The sequence below is a fragment of the Trachurus japonicus genome, chromosome 14, assembly GCF_045865225.1.
Source record: "Trachurus japonicus isolate A0001 chromosome 14, Traja_1.0".
NCBI classification, from domain to species: Eukaryota; Metazoa; Chordata; class Actinopteri; order Carangiformes; family Carangidae; genus Trachurus; species Trachurus japonicus.
In genome coordinates, this window is record NC_140920.1 from 21,725,657 (window position 1) to 21,743,169 (window position 17,513).

At 39.8% G+C, this 17,513-nt stretch overlaps 1 protein-coding gene across 1 annotated transcript in view; it reads right to left on the bottom strand.

The window, feature by feature from the left end:
* Positions 1-1,954: 1,954 nt before the first annotated feature.
* Positions 1,955-17,513, bottom strand: part of pof1b (POF1B actin binding protein) — a 31,651-nt gene continuing 16,092 nt past the window's right edge. Inside the window, exons 3-13 of the mRNA XM_085798335.1 lie at positions 12,244-12,494; positions 11,010-11,031; positions 10,837-10,917; positions 10,058-10,150; positions 8,903-9,016; positions 8,084-8,236; positions 6,985-7,104; positions 6,258-6,389; positions 5,712-5,785; positions 4,399-4,513; positions 1,955-2,368 (exon numbers count right to left, since the gene is read on the bottom strand). Coding sequence (XP_085654461.1) covers positions 2,348-2,368; positions 4,399-4,513; positions 5,712-5,785; positions 6,258-6,389; positions 6,985-7,104; positions 8,084-8,236; positions 8,903-9,016; positions 10,058-10,150; positions 10,837-10,917; positions 11,010-11,031; positions 12,244-12,494 — 1,176 coding nt within the window. The 3' untranslated portion in view covers positions 1,955-2,347. The remainder of the gene's footprint in view (positions 2,369-4,398; positions 4,514-5,711; positions 5,786-6,257; positions 6,390-6,984; positions 7,105-8,083; positions 8,237-8,902; positions 9,017-10,057; positions 10,151-10,836; positions 10,918-11,009; positions 11,032-12,243; positions 12,495-17,513) is intronic.

The following is a 17,513-nucleotide window of genomic DNA, read 5'->3' on the forward strand; positions in this document are numbered from 1 at the left end:
TACCTAGTCTTTTTCTGATCAAATCCATTTTCCATTTCAGAAAATTGAATTACACTACACATAACAGTACAAATTCAAACATTTTTAAAAGCCTATAATCAGCATCATTAGATCTTGCCAGGAATGCTTATGGTTCTTATTGGCTCAATGATGCTTTACTTATTTATTTAGTCCTCAAAAGCATGGAACCAATTGAAGCGGTGGATAAAGGTATTGAAGCTCAATGCTCAGCCCCATTAAAAATAAGTGAAGGCAAGCAGCTTGTTTTCATTGTTTTCTCTGAACCTTGCAGTCGAGCTGCAAATCAGCTGGTGAAACAGACTGCAGCACCTTAAAGATGAGAACCTGGTGGACACAGAGCCTGAACAGACGCAACCAGGAAAAGAAAAGACTCACTTGACATTTAAAATAATATTGTGCTTTAACATTTTCTTCCACCATCACAAAAACCCCACTGAATCATGCTCCAGTTCCATACATCCACTTAAAATCCCCTACCCGCCCACTGCGATGTATAGTGACACCCATGGGAGTTGTCGCAGGCTTGATTTTCTTCTCATGGGTGTGATACATCACACTAACCCCCAGCCCAGACTCCACAGTCATATACAAACACATGAGATACACATACAAACTCCCAATTATCATGAAAACAAGAACACCATTTCTTAAAATGTTCCACAAACCGTATCACAGGAGGGAGGGCTGCTCTACAGTCACACTGGAGAAAACATTCACTGAGCATGCCCGTCTTAATTATATATAAATATTTACATGCAAAATAGGAATCCACTTCCTCTTCCCCATGGGTAGCAGGGCTGTGGTGGCTTTCATTCTACATGACCAGTCTGACTCAGTGTGCATCAGTGCCAACTGGAAGCTGAGACTCTCTGAGTTACATTGGCTGCATGTGGTTCCACTTTAGTACATTGTCTTCCTGTCGGTGACTCCCCCTAGTGGTCGACTACAAGAAGTGATGATGAAACTGAACCAAACATGAATGTAACATGTTTGTAGGGTCATTACAGCAACTAGCATCAAGGTGATCAACTGGTAGAGTTTTTCTCTTCTCTATTCTAATTTTAATCACAATATTTCTTAAAGTTATATGTGTTTACCTTTGGGAAGGTGAACTATGGTCATAGTAAGATACTTAGAAAACTATAGCTTTGGTATTGGTAGCGAAAGTCACTGAATCAACATACTAATACATTTCTACTGATCTACCTTACTGAGCATTATTCCCTGTTGTAGTGCAACATCACGCTTCTCTACTTTATCTGTAATGTATGTGTTCATTGGAGGTGTACGACCTCAAGACAGAAACCACCGTGATGCCAACATGGATACAGCCATGGAAAATGATTTCACCTCTACATGAAATTATTTTGTACTTCGCCTGGACTATAGAGGAGGGAAGACAACATCCATGTGGAGCCAAATACAGCCTCGCCGTTGCTTATTAGCTCACCTGCTGAGTAGGGCTGGGACAAATAATTCATATAGTATTATATGACAACACAGTCTCTGTGATACTGAGTCAGCTGCCACTCTTTACTTCCTCCTGACACTTTAGTGTTGGCTTAATTTAATCTCATTACTTCCATGAAGTAATGAGTACAAATATCTTGATTTTTATCTGCCGTCTAATGTGTTTTTCCTACACTGCCATGTATCACGGATGACTGTCTTGCAGTATAATACAGAATCACAAGTTCAGTGATTCAATAATGAGCAATATGAATTCCACACCTTTCCCAACCCTACTGCAGAGAGCTACCATGCACTGTATTGACCTGGATATCATATCATTTTCTGTTTGTCATAGAACCACTGTATGCCTTGTGTTAGCTCTGGGGAGAGTTTATTAGTTTATTATTATTGTTAGAAGATGTTTTTGTTCCAGTGGTATGTTTTAATAGGTTAATTGTGCCATTTATTGATGTCTACAGTATATGCTGAGTAAAATAATAAAGGTGAGAAAATTAATGTCAAATCCATCATCTCAGCTTTTATTTTCATAAATTCCCAGTTCCCAGTTGACATGATTGCAACATTGATGCCACCTTAATTACTTAAAGCTGTTTTTTGTTTGTAGATTGTTTCCCTTTTTTTTTTTTACACCGTCACCCCAAACAAACCCAATTTGGATCTTAATTAAATTAGTGGTCCCTAATTTGCTGGCAGAGGAGAGGGGGAGGTTTCAACCACCACAGTCCCTGGGAGCCCTGAGGAGGAGGGAGAAGAAGGGAGGGGAGGGGGAGCATGCAAGTTTAGAGGGGGTGGGGAGGTGGTCATCTTCTTCTTGTCGTTCAATCATTCCTGTCGGAGAGAAGCAGTGTGTCTTTTAAGGGGTTGTAATGATTTCCTGTTTCGAAATAAACAAAACACAAGTACAGCTGTTATGTCTTTGAACAAATTACTGGTCGGCTTTAAAAAAAAATAAAATAAAATAAAAATAATAATAATAAAGTGTCTGGGCAGTAAACAAATTAAACATACAATAAAAATAAAAAAAAAACAGAGGAGTCTTCTGCTAAAATTTTAGCAGCCGTGCAGTGAAAACAAAGGTTAGTATTGAAGAACCAGTGTGGATGTGGATTTATTATGTTTTCATTAATCAGCTGAAACTACAATACAGTTGCACAGAATGGACAAACCAAATAATGTATAGAAATCATTTCATCAATCAACTTTTTTTTATGTTACCCGAAGGCCACTGTATGTTTTTCAACACACTTTGAAAAGGAGGTGTTAGGAGTTGAAGAGATTCAGTTGGTTGTGATCTGCAACCTCACCACTAGATGTCACAAAATTCTTCACATTGGTCCTTTAAAGGCAGCTGTCAGATACTTTCCTTTGTCACACACTGTTGTACTTACTATGGTGGGTGTGCAGTTTTAAAATGGTTTTGTGATTTAGAGCTTAAACCCACTTGTGTTTTATTTTATAAATGTTTGATTTTACTGCCCCCTAGTTGTTGTATCAACCAGGACATCATTCAAATGTGATGTCAGTCAAATCTGGTATTTTTACTCCACTCTGAAAATACTTTTTAACTTTAAAATGTATTTTTCTCATTTAATGATGAATATTTCATGTTATTGCATTGCCCTGTGGCTGTCTCACATTAACAGCTGAAGTGACATGACTGATGTTTTAGTTATTTATATCGCACTGATAAGAGGATGACATTTACTAAAAAAAAGAAGAACCAGCTGATTTAAAAAAACAAAAAAAACACACATTTTAATTTATTAAAATTAAATCAAAATTTATTAGACTTAGTTTGTAGGACTAATTTTGTTCAACCTGATATCAAACTGCACCTTAAGCAATGTGGGTTGATGCACAGATGTTGTGCTGCATTTAAACTTGTGGGAAATGAGAGAATTCAGGCTCATTATTTATGCTCCCCACCATAGAAAGTTTTCCTGACTGAACTTGGAGCATATAAGATTAAGATTCAAAGACGATACTCAGACTGCAGTGCAGTTTTATTATTTATTTTACATTGAACCAGATCGTGGCTGCTGTAATTTTTAAATTTAATGACTGTAGGATGTGTATAGGAACTCCAAAACTACTGTAAAAGTCAGCCGAGATGGTTTTTCAGTAGAAAACTTCAATTTCTCACACATCTTAAAGCAACATACGCTGTCCAGGCAGTATGTTGCAATACAGAGCACCTACATTAGTCATAATATTATACCGCTACATTTTAATGTATTACTTAAAATACAGATAAGATTTACATTGAATCTGTCTGCAGTTGCACCTTTTGATCAGAGGGTGGCACTAGTTCATCTGATTACAAACCAGTCTCTAATTTACCAGTAAACAAAGAAGTCTTACAGTCCAGACCCTGATTTAAGACCATCAGGACAGCACAGACTTGAGCAACACTCAATGCTACTTTTCCAAACCTTTGTGGGTGCATTTCATTTATCCAGACCTTGATGTGAAAAAGGGACCCAGTATTTACTTAACTACAAACTAATTTAAACTAAAATAACTAGAAACTCTTGAAACTGAGTGTAATTCATTAAAGAAGGTAAATGTGTTTGTTAGTATTGTTATATGCAGTGTTACCAGCCCTATGCTCCGGCCTCTAGGTCCCTCCCTTCTTTATGTGGTGTTGAATGTGGTGCAACCCGGTGAAGGTGGTCTGTGTTACCGTCGGTGGGAACAGAATTTAGCACAGAGACACGTAAATGAACAGAGTCGTCACTCCGAGCAGCAGCTGAACGTCTGCTGCAGTTTTAAGGAGGGGGTCTAAGATGGTCGTTCGCATCTAGAATAGATACCACACAACCGTTCCTGTTGCTCCATGTTGAGCTTTAATAGGAAGCTAATGTCACCTGCTGTTGAAGCTAATCTCTACCTTCCTGTTTTTACCTGTTTGTACATCTCTCCAGTTTTCTCAATGACGATGGTCTTGGCCTCTTTGATGGGGGAAGTGACCTGGTAGTCATCACTGAGCAGACCAAGGATGGGGTACTGGTTTCTGTACCTACACACACACACACACACACACACACACACACACACAAATATGTTCAATTAGTCAAACTAACAGATTTGAGTGGAGAGTTTTAACACCCAACAGTCAGATATTAATTTGATTTTATTTGTTCTCCTACCTTCTACCTTCTCCACCAATTGTTTCTTTACCAGTTACGGTTCAATAAGGTTTTCTGATTTGAGCTTTGCAGCTCTGACAAACTGACAGTGCCATATTATTGGATTATTGCCTGTTTTTAGCTCTGCAGTGTAGCAATGGGAATAAAGAATCAGGCTGTGGGACCAGTTTGAGAAATTCCTGTGAATGTTTTCGTGTGTTTGACATGCTAATCTCTGACTTTATATTTCCATTACTGTCCATTGTAACAGTGCGACTCCAGGCTGAATTCAGTTTCATTATAAGCTGACTACAAACCTATTGAGAGCCACTTAAATGGGTCAATCAATTGTCACAGAACCAGTTCCTGATACACTTTGACACAAGTTTGTCCAGGCAAACTGGCAAGAGCAAGAGCATTTAATCAGTTATCAGATTAAAATAATACGATAAGATTGAAACATGTCCAGCTTTGTTAAACCACTTTAAACATCAACATTCAGCCTTCAAATGTCAAAATGGATTAAGTAACGTGAAGTGACTTGTTCTTTTGTTGTTGTTCCTTTGCTCATTTGTGACGCAATTCCAGCCTGAAATAGCTGAAATATACAAGTGAATTTGGACTATCAGCTGCCTAATGGAGCAGTTTTATTTTTTATTTTTTAATTATGTGATTATTCGATATTGTATACACAAGCAACCACATATGAAAAAAGACAAAAAATGTTCAAGCTAAAATTAATTTTATGTAGCAGTTTACCGTTTGTTTCTGAACTGGAAATGGCATTGAATGCCTGATATGTAATAATGGTATTGAGCCCGTTATACTGTGATCCTACTTCATCAGGCAGCATTTATGATAATTGTTCTAGAGAAAACTTTTAGTTTTTAAAACTGATGAAGCCTGTGATTTTCTGTAATGATTTCCATCAGTTAACCAATCAGGAAATCCTCCAAAAAATGATTTTCATTCACTGTGAGGTAAAAAGAGGAACACATTACAGAGGTTATGAGGCTGAAACAATTACATTTGATAATCTAGTAATTGTTTATATAATGTAGTGCAGAGTAATGTGTGGTGGTGCTGTACCTCTTGGTGATGATGGTCTTGGTGACCTGGTTCTTGGAACTTTCGCTCTTCTCAAGCATCAGCCTCTTGATCTCCTGAGGGCCACAAGAGGTCAAAGGTCAGGCCAGGTGTTTAACTCTTTAATTTAATCCTGTTTCCACACAGATCCTCCTCTCTCCTTAAATGCAAATGAACCCCCCTCTTTAATTGTTTGTGTGTGTGAGAAACTGTAGCACAGGTGTGTGATGCCAGTGCCTTGAGGTCACCGTAACATTCCTGAGATTTAACGACAACCTGCTTCTGCTGAAGCAGCACTCAGAATGCAGTTGGACCTGAAGGGTGAAAACTGATCAGTGAAATAAAATAAGTCAAGTTGGCACCTGGATCAGGTTGTACAAGGGTTTCTGTAACAAAAACCAGGCGTCTTTTTTAAACGTTTTATTTACATGCTTCATTCCAGGTAAGTCACACACTCAATTTCCTTCTGCATGACTGCATACACACACACATGCACATAACACCTGCTCATTCAGAGTTTGGTATGTGTGGGCGTGTTGTGTTACGCACCTCCTCCTGCCGGGTGATGGTGGTCTGCCGCTGCTCCAGCGTTCCCAACAGCTCCGAGATCTTCAGCTGGAGACTTTTCTCTGTGGCCGACTTGTCACTGGTCACCTCCGTCTGGATTCGTGTTATCTGGGTCTGGAGGCAAAATGAAGTATGTTAATGACAATATTCTGCTTCCAGATCTGTTCTCCTAGATCCCAGCGGAAGTAGCATTTTTAGTTTTTTTGTCTTTAAATGTTGCATATTAGGCCTCATAAATAAAATGTTTTCCTGCATATATTATAGTGGTTTTATTCATTGAATATTAACAAGCACACTTTATAATTCTGAGTGCAACAAAATTAAGTTGTCTTTTTTCATTTAGCATATTTTATATGTGTACTTGTGTATTGTGACTGATGTTTTCTGGTTTATGTGGCCTGCCTGCTGCAGGACGGTGGATGTATCATAGCTAAGTGTGCTAGCATGCTAACATTAAGTTAAAGTTGAAGATACTTTATTAATCCTTTGCAGGAAATGACAATGTTACCAGCAGCAGAAGACAACACAAGACCACAAACACGCATCATACACAAAAAAATACACAATAACAACAATATTGCACAACCCATAAGCAAATAAGTGAATGCTAAAGATGAAGTTAAGGAACGTCATCATCACTGCTGCAGGTAGTTGTAGATAAAGAGGAAACTTTGTTAAATCCATCCCACAGTCTGGTGTCATCACTCACCCTCAGCCTCTGTATCTCCTGGTCCTTCTCTACTCTGATGGAGCTGAGCTGCTCGTTGTACTGACGTGACAGCTCCTCCGTCTTGATGTGCAGGGTGGCGCTGCTGTCTTGGCCTGCCAGCTGACCAACAAAGAGAAGAAAGAAAATCACCACATCATTGTCACAGCGTTAACACGGTCTTTATTTTTTAATCCCCTCATTAAGATTTGTGTAAAACATAAATCATCACCCTGTAGCATCATCTACGGTTTGTCTGGCAGATGTAGAAGCTGTAGACATCCAGTCATTTACTGTAATTCCATTTTAGGGTTTTCCTAATTTCATTATTTTTTATTAATGAATCATTATTGATTATTTATTCATTAATCAATACATGTGTTCATAAATGTTGTTTTTGTAAATTAGGTGTTGTTACAAATCCTTTATTTATAGGGTTAGGGTTAGAATCTGAAATTAAAGAAATTCATTAATTAATTAATTTACTTTCCCTGCGACATCCCTAGGTTTCCACAGGTTTGGCCTTTGGCGTTTATTTGCTCTAATAATCATTGTATTTCAGATTGCAAATCACATTGTATTTTGGGTTTACAAAATTGCTCTATGATTACATATTATTACAGTATAATTCATATCACGCTCATTAGTATTGAAGAATGACGCTATACACTGCAAGAGTTCTTCCAAATACGTTGATATTCCTTCTGTTCATACTTGCCCACATGAATTATGCATTTTGCTGGGTGCGAAACAGTCAGTCTACACATGAGTGAACAGGTTTTTTGTTTTGTCCATCATCTCGTTGATTGATTTATTTCATGAAGAAAAAAGAACTTTGCCTTGGGAAGTTTCATGTTAGAGCAGTCAGTGATCAAAGAGGCGAATGGTTTCATGTAACGAAGCCATGTAAAGCGCCTTGAGAAAAATGGGCGATACAGATAAACATGCCTTGCCTTACTTTATAATATCAGTCAATTGGTCAAATTGTGAAAGTCACATTTCACGTCAAAGAAACTTCTAATGGTTCAGCACATGTTTGATAAATGGTGGATTTCTGAGGTCTACTTTTTCAGGCGGATGTATATTTCTGCGGGTGTTTTACCTTCTGTCGGAGCAACTCGTTCTCCTTCTCCAGCGCTCTCATCCTTCCCTCAAGCTCTTTGAGCTTGAACTCACGGCTGGAGTCGGTGCTTTTGGTGCTCATCAACTGACTCTCCAGGGAGCGCTGGGTCGCCGTGGTTTCCTTCAGAGACATCTGCAGAAGGACCACACACACAGACTGACTAATCAACAGTGGGATAGTGCTGCAATGACGCATTAAAGTGATGGTGATTTTGATGCCGTAGTTGTAGATGCTTCTGAATTATATCACTTGTTACTAAATACTCAGATATTAAATCTTTATGTGTATTTTATCTTTTATAAAATTGTACAGGATACACATGTTTGAGTCTAGAAAATAACCAGTTTCTCATGTAAAACGGATAATGCATGACCTTTTTTTTAATTTTGGAATTTTGGATTTTTTTATTATGTAGCTCTGTCCATTATTTTAAAATTCTCTGTTTCATTACAGTTTACTGAGCCACTTCCTGCTTCACCTTCGACATCACATATTTACTGTGCTTGGTCAAATATAAAAATAAACAATATGGATAAGCTGTTTACATCTTGTCCAGCAAAATGACACAATGAAACACACTGTATAATACTATAACTATGACATGGTGTTATAAACACTGATAGAAGTAATAGGCTACGGAACTACAAAGTTGTTATAAACCATAATTATCATTCAATGAAAATGATTGTGATTTGTAACCAAAAGCTTTATTGTCTTTTCTCCATAAATGAAGTGAGCACACAGACACACACACAGACACACACAGAGAGTAGTCTTGTACAGACAGGTGTAGTGTACCTGCAGCTGTCTGTTGTTTTCCCGGACGGCCTCCAGGAGGCTGTCGTACTGCCGAGCCTGGTCCACTTTGAAGCTCAGGTCTCTCTCCAGGGCCTCCTTCTCACTCTCCAGACGCTGAGACAGGAGACACAAGCAGGTTTTTCATTTTCAAAAGCAGACAAATCAGATTTCCAATTCATTTCCTCTATTAATTACTTTTTGTGTTAGTTTGGACACAATTCAAATCAATCAGTCTTTAGTTCTTGGCTGAAAGAAAATATTGATAAAGATGAAATATGAACAACAACAACAACAACATGTGAATGCAGTGGTTACATTATTTTTCAGGTTGAGCTACTAATTGTTTCAGGAACGCAAACAGACCATAAGATAATAAGACTCCACTAAATCAACACTGAGCTGATATTATCTGGCCTGAAGCCTACACATGTCTGATGTGATTTAAAGCAATTTAATGACTCACACGACCATGAAAAGTACACAATGCATTGGAGACATGTTCTAATGGCTGGGTTATTATGTGCCACAACAAATATGTAATTTTGGCATGTCTTTACTCGATTACATATACTTCACAGCACAGCACCATCTCAGAACAGTGTGTACTTTAAAAAGCTTCAATAATAAAAAGATGATTGGAGTAATAAACCTCTGATTATGAAAAAATGACATGAATTGTTGGTTACACATATTATCTATCTATACTTTTTATGTCTTTACTTGCACTTAAAATGTTTTATTTTTACAAATGACAAGAAATGTTTGCGTTATTGATACTTTAACATGAGTTCATCAGAGCTACTACAATATACTGAAGTGGCAGAACCATTGTACTATAACTATTGGTGGCGTTTTGTCGCGTTTCTTGTCTTGTGATGAAATTTGTCGACCGCTTCCGGTTAATCTGAATGGAAGCTGCTTGTTTGTTTATTTTCTGCTGTCACTATAGAGTCAAAGCAGAGACTCCTGCTTCTCTAACAGCTCAGTTACTGGTCGGAGAGTCGACAGTTGATCACACACCGACTATACACAGAGATTTATGCCCTAATCTGTAAGTAAACTGATTTATGGAAACAAAAACAAAAATCTAAACAAACTCTTTCAGCTTCTCGTCACATGTGGATGTTTCTCTTGTGGGGCAGCTGCAGCTCTTACCCGCAGGTCCTCAGACATGTGGAGCAGCTCCTCTCTCAGACTGCTGAAGGTGGACAGCAGCATACGCATGCTCTTATCAGCAGTGAGACGAGTCTAACACACACACATACACACACACAGACACACAGGAATGAACATGTGCAGTATGCCACCATCAGCAGCTACATACCATATGTCTGAGAAATAACAGTGATGGTTTCCAGGCAAAGATATGAAGCCTTGTGGTTTATTTTATAGTTTATACGAGTTTATAAAGTGTCTTCAAACAAAATACAAACACTAATGCCGCCATCATTGGAATATAAACATGTGTGATCATGGATTCAAAGTTTCAAATACACTCAATTTTAAACCAGCCTTGGAATTGTATGTGTTCAAAGAGTTTGTTTGGTTATAGCTATGCTCTGCTATTAAGTAACTAAATAATGAATACAAAGACTAGGTGATTAAACTAAAAGAGCAAAATATAAAAAAAATAATAAGAAGAAAAAAAACAAGATTAAAGGGTTCAAGGTTTTAAAAACAGCCAAATGGTCGTTATTAATTCTGGACGTTACTGTAAGAATGTGAAATAAAATCCCTTTTGTTTTATCAGAATAGAGAAAACTGTTTTGTTTATGGCATAAAAAAACTGAAATTATTCAGTGGGGTTTTAATGAAACATCATAAGATATGAATCAAACGGAGAGAGAATGAACTTAGATTGTTAAAATACAAGACTACAGAGTGAAAGAGATAAGTTGTATGTCAGCTTCTGGTCCAATGACGTCGTCACTCACCTGCAGCAGGTAGCGGATCTGTTGTTTGGTCAGTTCTGTGGTTCCTTTGGGAATCAAAGCCTCCACCTCATCCTTCTCCACCTGATCACACACACACACAATCACACACACACAGTGAGTTTTGTCTGCTCAGGTTATTTATCAGATGTGAGTAATGTAGATTTGTTTCCCACCTTGCTGAGATCCAGCTGTTTCCTGTAAGAGGAAAAGACAAACAATGAGGATGAGAGACCAACAACATGACTGTGCAAGTGTGTGTCACTGAGTGGTGGGTGAATGTATTTATTATATTGTGAGAACAAAACCAAATGTTCACACAACACTGAGGTCACACAACTTCTCCACAAGGTAAAATATATTGTATAATACTTATAAAACGTGTTAACCTTCTACCACATAAAAATTTAATTGAAGTTTTTGGAAGCTTGGCAATCACTGATTATGTATCAATCAAAAATTGAATTGTCTTTAAACCACCAATGTCGACTGATATGTTTCTCTACTGAATGACTTAGTAACTATCCCTGAGTTTCACTTTTCCTCCTGTCAGAAGGAATCAGCCGAGCTGCTCCCTCACGTTCCCTTCATGCTTAAAATGTTCCTGCATCAACTTTCTGTGAGAACTAGTAGACAGTATAGGAACAGCTTTGATTGTGGTGACAATTATACATCCCATCACAGGTCGTTACCAACTACCAGCTGAACCTTTGGCCACTCTAGTTAATCAAGCAAAAATTAAACTGTGTATTTGTTAGGGACTACTTTGAGCTGCGGATTAATACACATTTAGAGCTGCAGTGTGTGGGACTGCGTCATAATAAACTACAATGAAGAAGAGAATTGGTTCATGTCTTTGTAGTTTTTTGGAAACACTGAAGCTCTGTGGTTCAGAGGAATCAATAAATCTGGCTCTGACGCACACACCGTGTTTGGCAGCTTTTCCTGGCACAACCAAACAGGTGCAGGTGCAAGTGTGTGTGTGTGTGTGTGTAAGTGAGAGTGAGAGAGAGAGGTAGAGGGAGCTTTAAGATTTTGCGGTTAAGGCCTCATTCAGGACTGTACCTGCTGAGTCTGAGTCTGAGTTAAGAACCTGCAGGAAACTAACCGAAACTGGTCTCAGACCTGTCCCGGCACGCTGCTGTGGATACCAATGCCAAATATCACAACTTAACCCCATGATGACTACATGGCACGGCTTTTGGCGAGGTTTCTTTTAACCAGTTTGAAGGGATAATGGAGACAAACCGTTAAGCCTGAGAGTCTGTTCACACCCAAAGAATCCACAGGACAGCGGCGACACGCGGCGTCTGTGGCAGGATGTCAAGGCCTGACATCAGCTCCACCCGACACCACCTCTCTCTCGCTCTGACAACTACAGTACAATGCACGAGCACTTTGGTGACTTACGATCCACGCATCTTGGACACGTGCTCGGAGATGCAGCTGTGGATGTCGCAGTTCTTCCTGTAAACGTCGGCCAGCAGCTCGCCGAAGTAGCGCGTGTCCATCTTGGCCGGCTGGGGCAGTTCTTTCACCACGGTCTTCACCTCTGACCTGCAGATCACCGGCTTCTCCTGTACCACATTGATGATCTCCACCTCCTCCACCTCCACCTGCTCCTCTACCTCCTCCTCCTCCTCCTCCTCCTCCTCTTCCTCCTGGAGGGAAAGAAAAAACAGTAACAGTTATTTCTAGTTTCTAGTTTCGGCCTCAGACTGGTTTCTGATCATCTTACCACAGTAACATCTGTCCTCACCTCCATCAAAAAGGTTCGTTAGCCGAGTTACAGAAAAAGTACTAAAAAGGTTTGCATAATGTGATGGAGGGTCGGTGAAAGTGTTGTGGAAGCACTCGGAGCATATCCACATGAGTTACAATACATTCAGTGTTTTTCCACTTAAAGCAGATATCAGTGGAATGTTTTTGTTAATATAAGTCCTAAATAGTCCTATTTTCCGTCAGCAATCACTTACATGAAGTATTTCAGCCTAAACACGAGTCTCTCCGTCACTCTGCTCTGCTGTAACCCGAGGAGAAAATTTTCCTTGTGGGATACAAGTGTTATCCAATGAGGGGAGAGAACGGCATGAAGGGCTGTGTGTGCAGCCAAGGGATGCGCGTGAATGTGGTGACGTAGCACGAGGACCAATTGATGCCTGACAAGGGCGGGGGCTGCTAACTCATGGTGCGTTCAAGGAAACTCGTACTTTGTGTTTTTCCTTCCTGTGAAGTCATACCAGTTCGATCTGGTACGAGTTCACGGGTCGGAAGTTACGAGTGGCCGTTATAGGGAACTTTCACAGACAACAGGACAGTAAAAACACGAGCTACGGGTTACCTGGAACGCTACCAAGTCGTAGTTGTGACTTGAAGCTGTAACTTACGGTTTCAAAAGCCTGCCTTGAACACAGCATTAGCCGAAACGGCCGTGCCGATGATATCTGCTTTAAGTCTGGTGTGTGTTGACATTGGCCTTGGTGTAGATCTGAGCTCTCTCTGTTTGTCTTTGATGAGGAGCCAAAATTCTCTCACGTACAGCATTTGAGGAGGAAGTTCACATAATACATCTTTCTGGCTTGAGCAATGAGAACCAAAAGAAGCAAAAGTGCCCGCAACCATGCTATCACTAGGTTAAGAAATTACGCAAAATATGTGCACAACTTTGACTCCTCTGGTTTTAGGGTTTCCACAAGATTTTAGAGACCTGGGTTTTGGGTATTTGCACAAATTCAGCGACAAGAGTGTTAACTGAGCTCCAACAATGATCATATGAGGTGTTGTTTCAAAGCTGTGTGTAGATCAGCCAAGTTCTACTCGCACCCAACAGGGGAGAAGTTTTTCTTTGTGTCTAAGTGGAAGGTGTCATTGAGATGTTTACTTTATATCATGGTAAATTCATGATACCTCAAGCTTATGCATTTGTTAAAATGTAATATGGTGTTATTTTCAATATTCAATCAGTTCTTGGTTAAGAAAATTAAATTCCCTTTGTATAAGGTTGTATGAGAGATGCACAACAATCAAATGCATTTGATTTATGTATAATGTTAATGTATCTTTGATTATTGATGGACACTGGCTTGATATGACTTATACTGACACTTGCATAAGTGACATACATTTGAACATTTGTGTTCTTAGTATCTAATGAGAGGGGGAAAAGGAAAATAATTATTCAAAAGAAATAGGAAATAATCGCTAAAACACGTCACCAAACCACCAAGACAATCAGACCCTGCAGCCCTTGAATCTCCACCTGCCTCACACACTACACCTCCACGTGATCGGAGCCACACACACCCATTTACCTCTTATCTACATGTAGCAACAGAAACAGTTGTTGCATAACCTGTTATTTGACTCTGCCTCTTGTGTGTGCTGTCCACACAGCAAAGCGCCTTCACTCTCTGTAAACATGCATCCGTCTTCGTAACGTTGCTGACAGACTGACAGTCCGCACCAGCATTCATTCACTGTATTCGTCTCGTCTTGTTTCAGACTCTTTTTCTTTTGCTTCCATGGTCTCGGTGGGAAAGCTGGTTGTTGGAAACCGCTGTGAAAATCATTTCCTCACAGTTACACCCACCGGACGTCGAAAACCATCTTGTAGCAACAAGACGCCTTAACCGCTCACAACTCAGGCCTTTTGGTTCAGGGAATGTCAGAGTCTTGAGTGAGATTAAATCTCAAAAAAAGTTTGGTGATCAATTCTTTTGTCCTCATTTAACCCTAGTGCTCCTATTTATCCGAGGGTGCAGCTGTTTTAGTTGGAGGGTGTGGAAGTCTAACCAACCCCTGCCTGTCCCTGTAACTGTAATATATCATTACAGCAGGTTGATTGGTTTAAAGATACAATAATGACTTGCTAATGACTTGCTATGATATTAATGTTCCCGTTGGATGACTTTTTTTTTTTTTTTTTTTTTTTTACTCAGCATATAAAACTAGCTTCTGTGCCAGCATGCACCTGCCTCAGCATAGTTGGGGCTAGCTGTCACAGCAAGTATTTTAATGTTGAACTCCAGCATGCACAGCACTACATTAAAGCAGAAGTAAGTGATATATTTGTGTTAATATAAGTCTTAAATAGTTATATCTTCCGACAGCAATCACTTACATAGAGTGTTTGGACTGAAACACGGGTCTGTCAGTCCCTCTGCTCTGCTCTGAGCCGAAGAGAAAACATTTATCGTATCCTACAGTTTTTATCCAATGAGGAGAGAGAACGGCATGCAGGGCTGTGTGTGCAGCCAAGGAACGCCGTGAATGTGGTGACGTAGCGACGAGGACTGTTATGGTGCGTTCAGGGAAACTCGTATTTTTCCGACCGTGAAGTGGTACCAGTTCGATCTGGTACGAGTTCACCGGTCAGAAGTTACGAGTGGCCGTTATAGTGACTTTCACCGGTAAAACAGGTCGGAAAAACACGAGTGGGTTGCCTGAAACGCTACAAAGTCGTAAGTTGTGACTTGAAGTTGTAGTTTACGATTTCAAAAGCCTGCCTGGAACGCAGCATTAGCGAAAACGACCGGACCACTTACTTCTGCTTTAACAATCACAGCTGCTATATTCAAGTCCCTATTTGAAATTAAGAAATAGCTATTGCTACATACAGTAGCTAACATACGTAAGTCCAGCATCTTGGCAAAAGCCATCATGCTGCTGGCAACAAAAGGATAAGACAGTCTCGAAGCAGTGCTGCCAGACTGGACGCTACGGTGACCATCACAAAATGATGAGACAAGTCAGAAGACACAGATTAAAATGCTAATTTCACCAGGAGGAACTGCTCTTGGACAGGAGACCACTCGCAGCGTTTGCTCTGCGGGACATGTGAACAGATGCTATTGCTAACATTGTTGAGCAATAACTGAAATTGACAAAAAGCCCATTTAAGCTGCATTGAAGTGAAGTTTTAATGTTGTGTTGTAGAAAAAAAAAACACCCCAAGGCAAAACCAGCTTTAGTACCAGTTTCACTTCTCTTCAGATGGACTTTCACCTCATTACTCTCATATGTGCTAATGGCTAAAATGACTTGGAGAGATTAGTTATAATGCTTTGAAAAAAATAGGGAGATGAATGAGCCTTATACCATATGGGTTTGTTTGGTTTTTAACCTGGTTTTACCCCTAGCAGAGAAAGAGTTACACTCTTGTCATTATCTTCTCAAATATCCAAAGCTGTGGTTGTGCGGAGCAATCAAACCAGATTCCAGAGGAGCCTGAGGGAAGATTTCGAGCTACAATTCCCCACCAGGAGATTTTTTTTACACTACTGTGTTATTGGAGGGACACCAACATAGACCCACACAAAACACTGCAGCGGTTTCTCTTGACACTAGAGCAGTTCATTCTGAGGCCATAGTCAGTGGTTGTCGAATATTAGACTCTATGGGATCATCCCTATGTTCCTCGGGTACTATGTTCCCCTGTCCCATACAAAGTGGGGAACATAGAACCCGAGGAACATGTAAAAAAGGGTCCTATGTTCCCCGCATCTCCCCAAAAGGACCAGGGGAACATGCAATTTTTGCCATACCTGGAAGTGGAGTTGTGACTTTGCAGATTTTTGCCTATTTTTGAGTGAGAAGTTGAGTTGTGACTTTGAGTGAGAAGTGGAATTGTCCCATTGGTTGGGTTTAGGCAATGAAGAAAGGAGCTGGTTAAGTTTAGTAAAAAGACCAGTAGAGGCTAGACAGGCCAGATAGATAAAGAGAGTCCAGATAAGTAGAGAGAGTCCATCGACCGACAACAGCGGGGAACATAGGACCCTTTATTCAGAAAAAGGGAAATAATTATACCTCTATTATACCAGGCGGTTTTCTTAACCTCTGCCAAACATAATGTAACACCACCAGCTTCTCAAATGTGAGGAGAGCAGTGGTATCTAACATCTTTGTAATCTGAAGATTTCATAAAACAACTCTAGACATTAATCACTGGGTTGGCTCCTTCTCAGTCTGCAGTGCCAGCAAAAACTGAACTTCATAAATCTTCAAAAGACTTATTGCAGGATTGTTTTGTCTGCATCTAATTGCATTGTCAGAGATGTTACAAATGATAAACTGGTACGAAGAGAAGAAACACTGGCCCTTTGTGTCTCCTGTAGCAACAACTCAGCAGCAGCAGGGCCAATGAAAGAAAGACTAACAACTGATGTCATTACCACTGGCACAGTAGTTGCATTCTCAAAAAAAAAAACAGAAAGAAAGAAAGAAAGGAAACGCCACAGGAGAGAGAGAGAGAGAGAGAGAGAGAGAGAGAGAGAGAGAGAGAGAGAGAGAGAGAGAGAGAGAGAGAGAGGGAGGAAAAAGAGGTGGAGGTGAAGCTAAAAAGCCTGAAAGATCAGAGGTCTGGTTCCAGAACTGGGGCCAAACAAGCTCAGGTATTGTAGATGAGAGTATACGCCACAGTGAACACAAACTGACACTAAAACAGCCTGTTAGGAATTTGATTTGTGCTGGGATCTTGTTATGTTGTTCAGAGACTTGTATGCTTCTTCTGTCTTTTTGCCCAAAGGGGAAAAATGACTCCAAGTTTCAAATCCAATGATTTACCTGTATACGAGTCAAGTGTTGGCATTATTTGTCAAAACATATTCACTTGAACGCAAATAATCTGGAGTTCTTTTGGGCATTTCTATCTTTATTCCTAACCAAGAAGAAGAGTGACATAA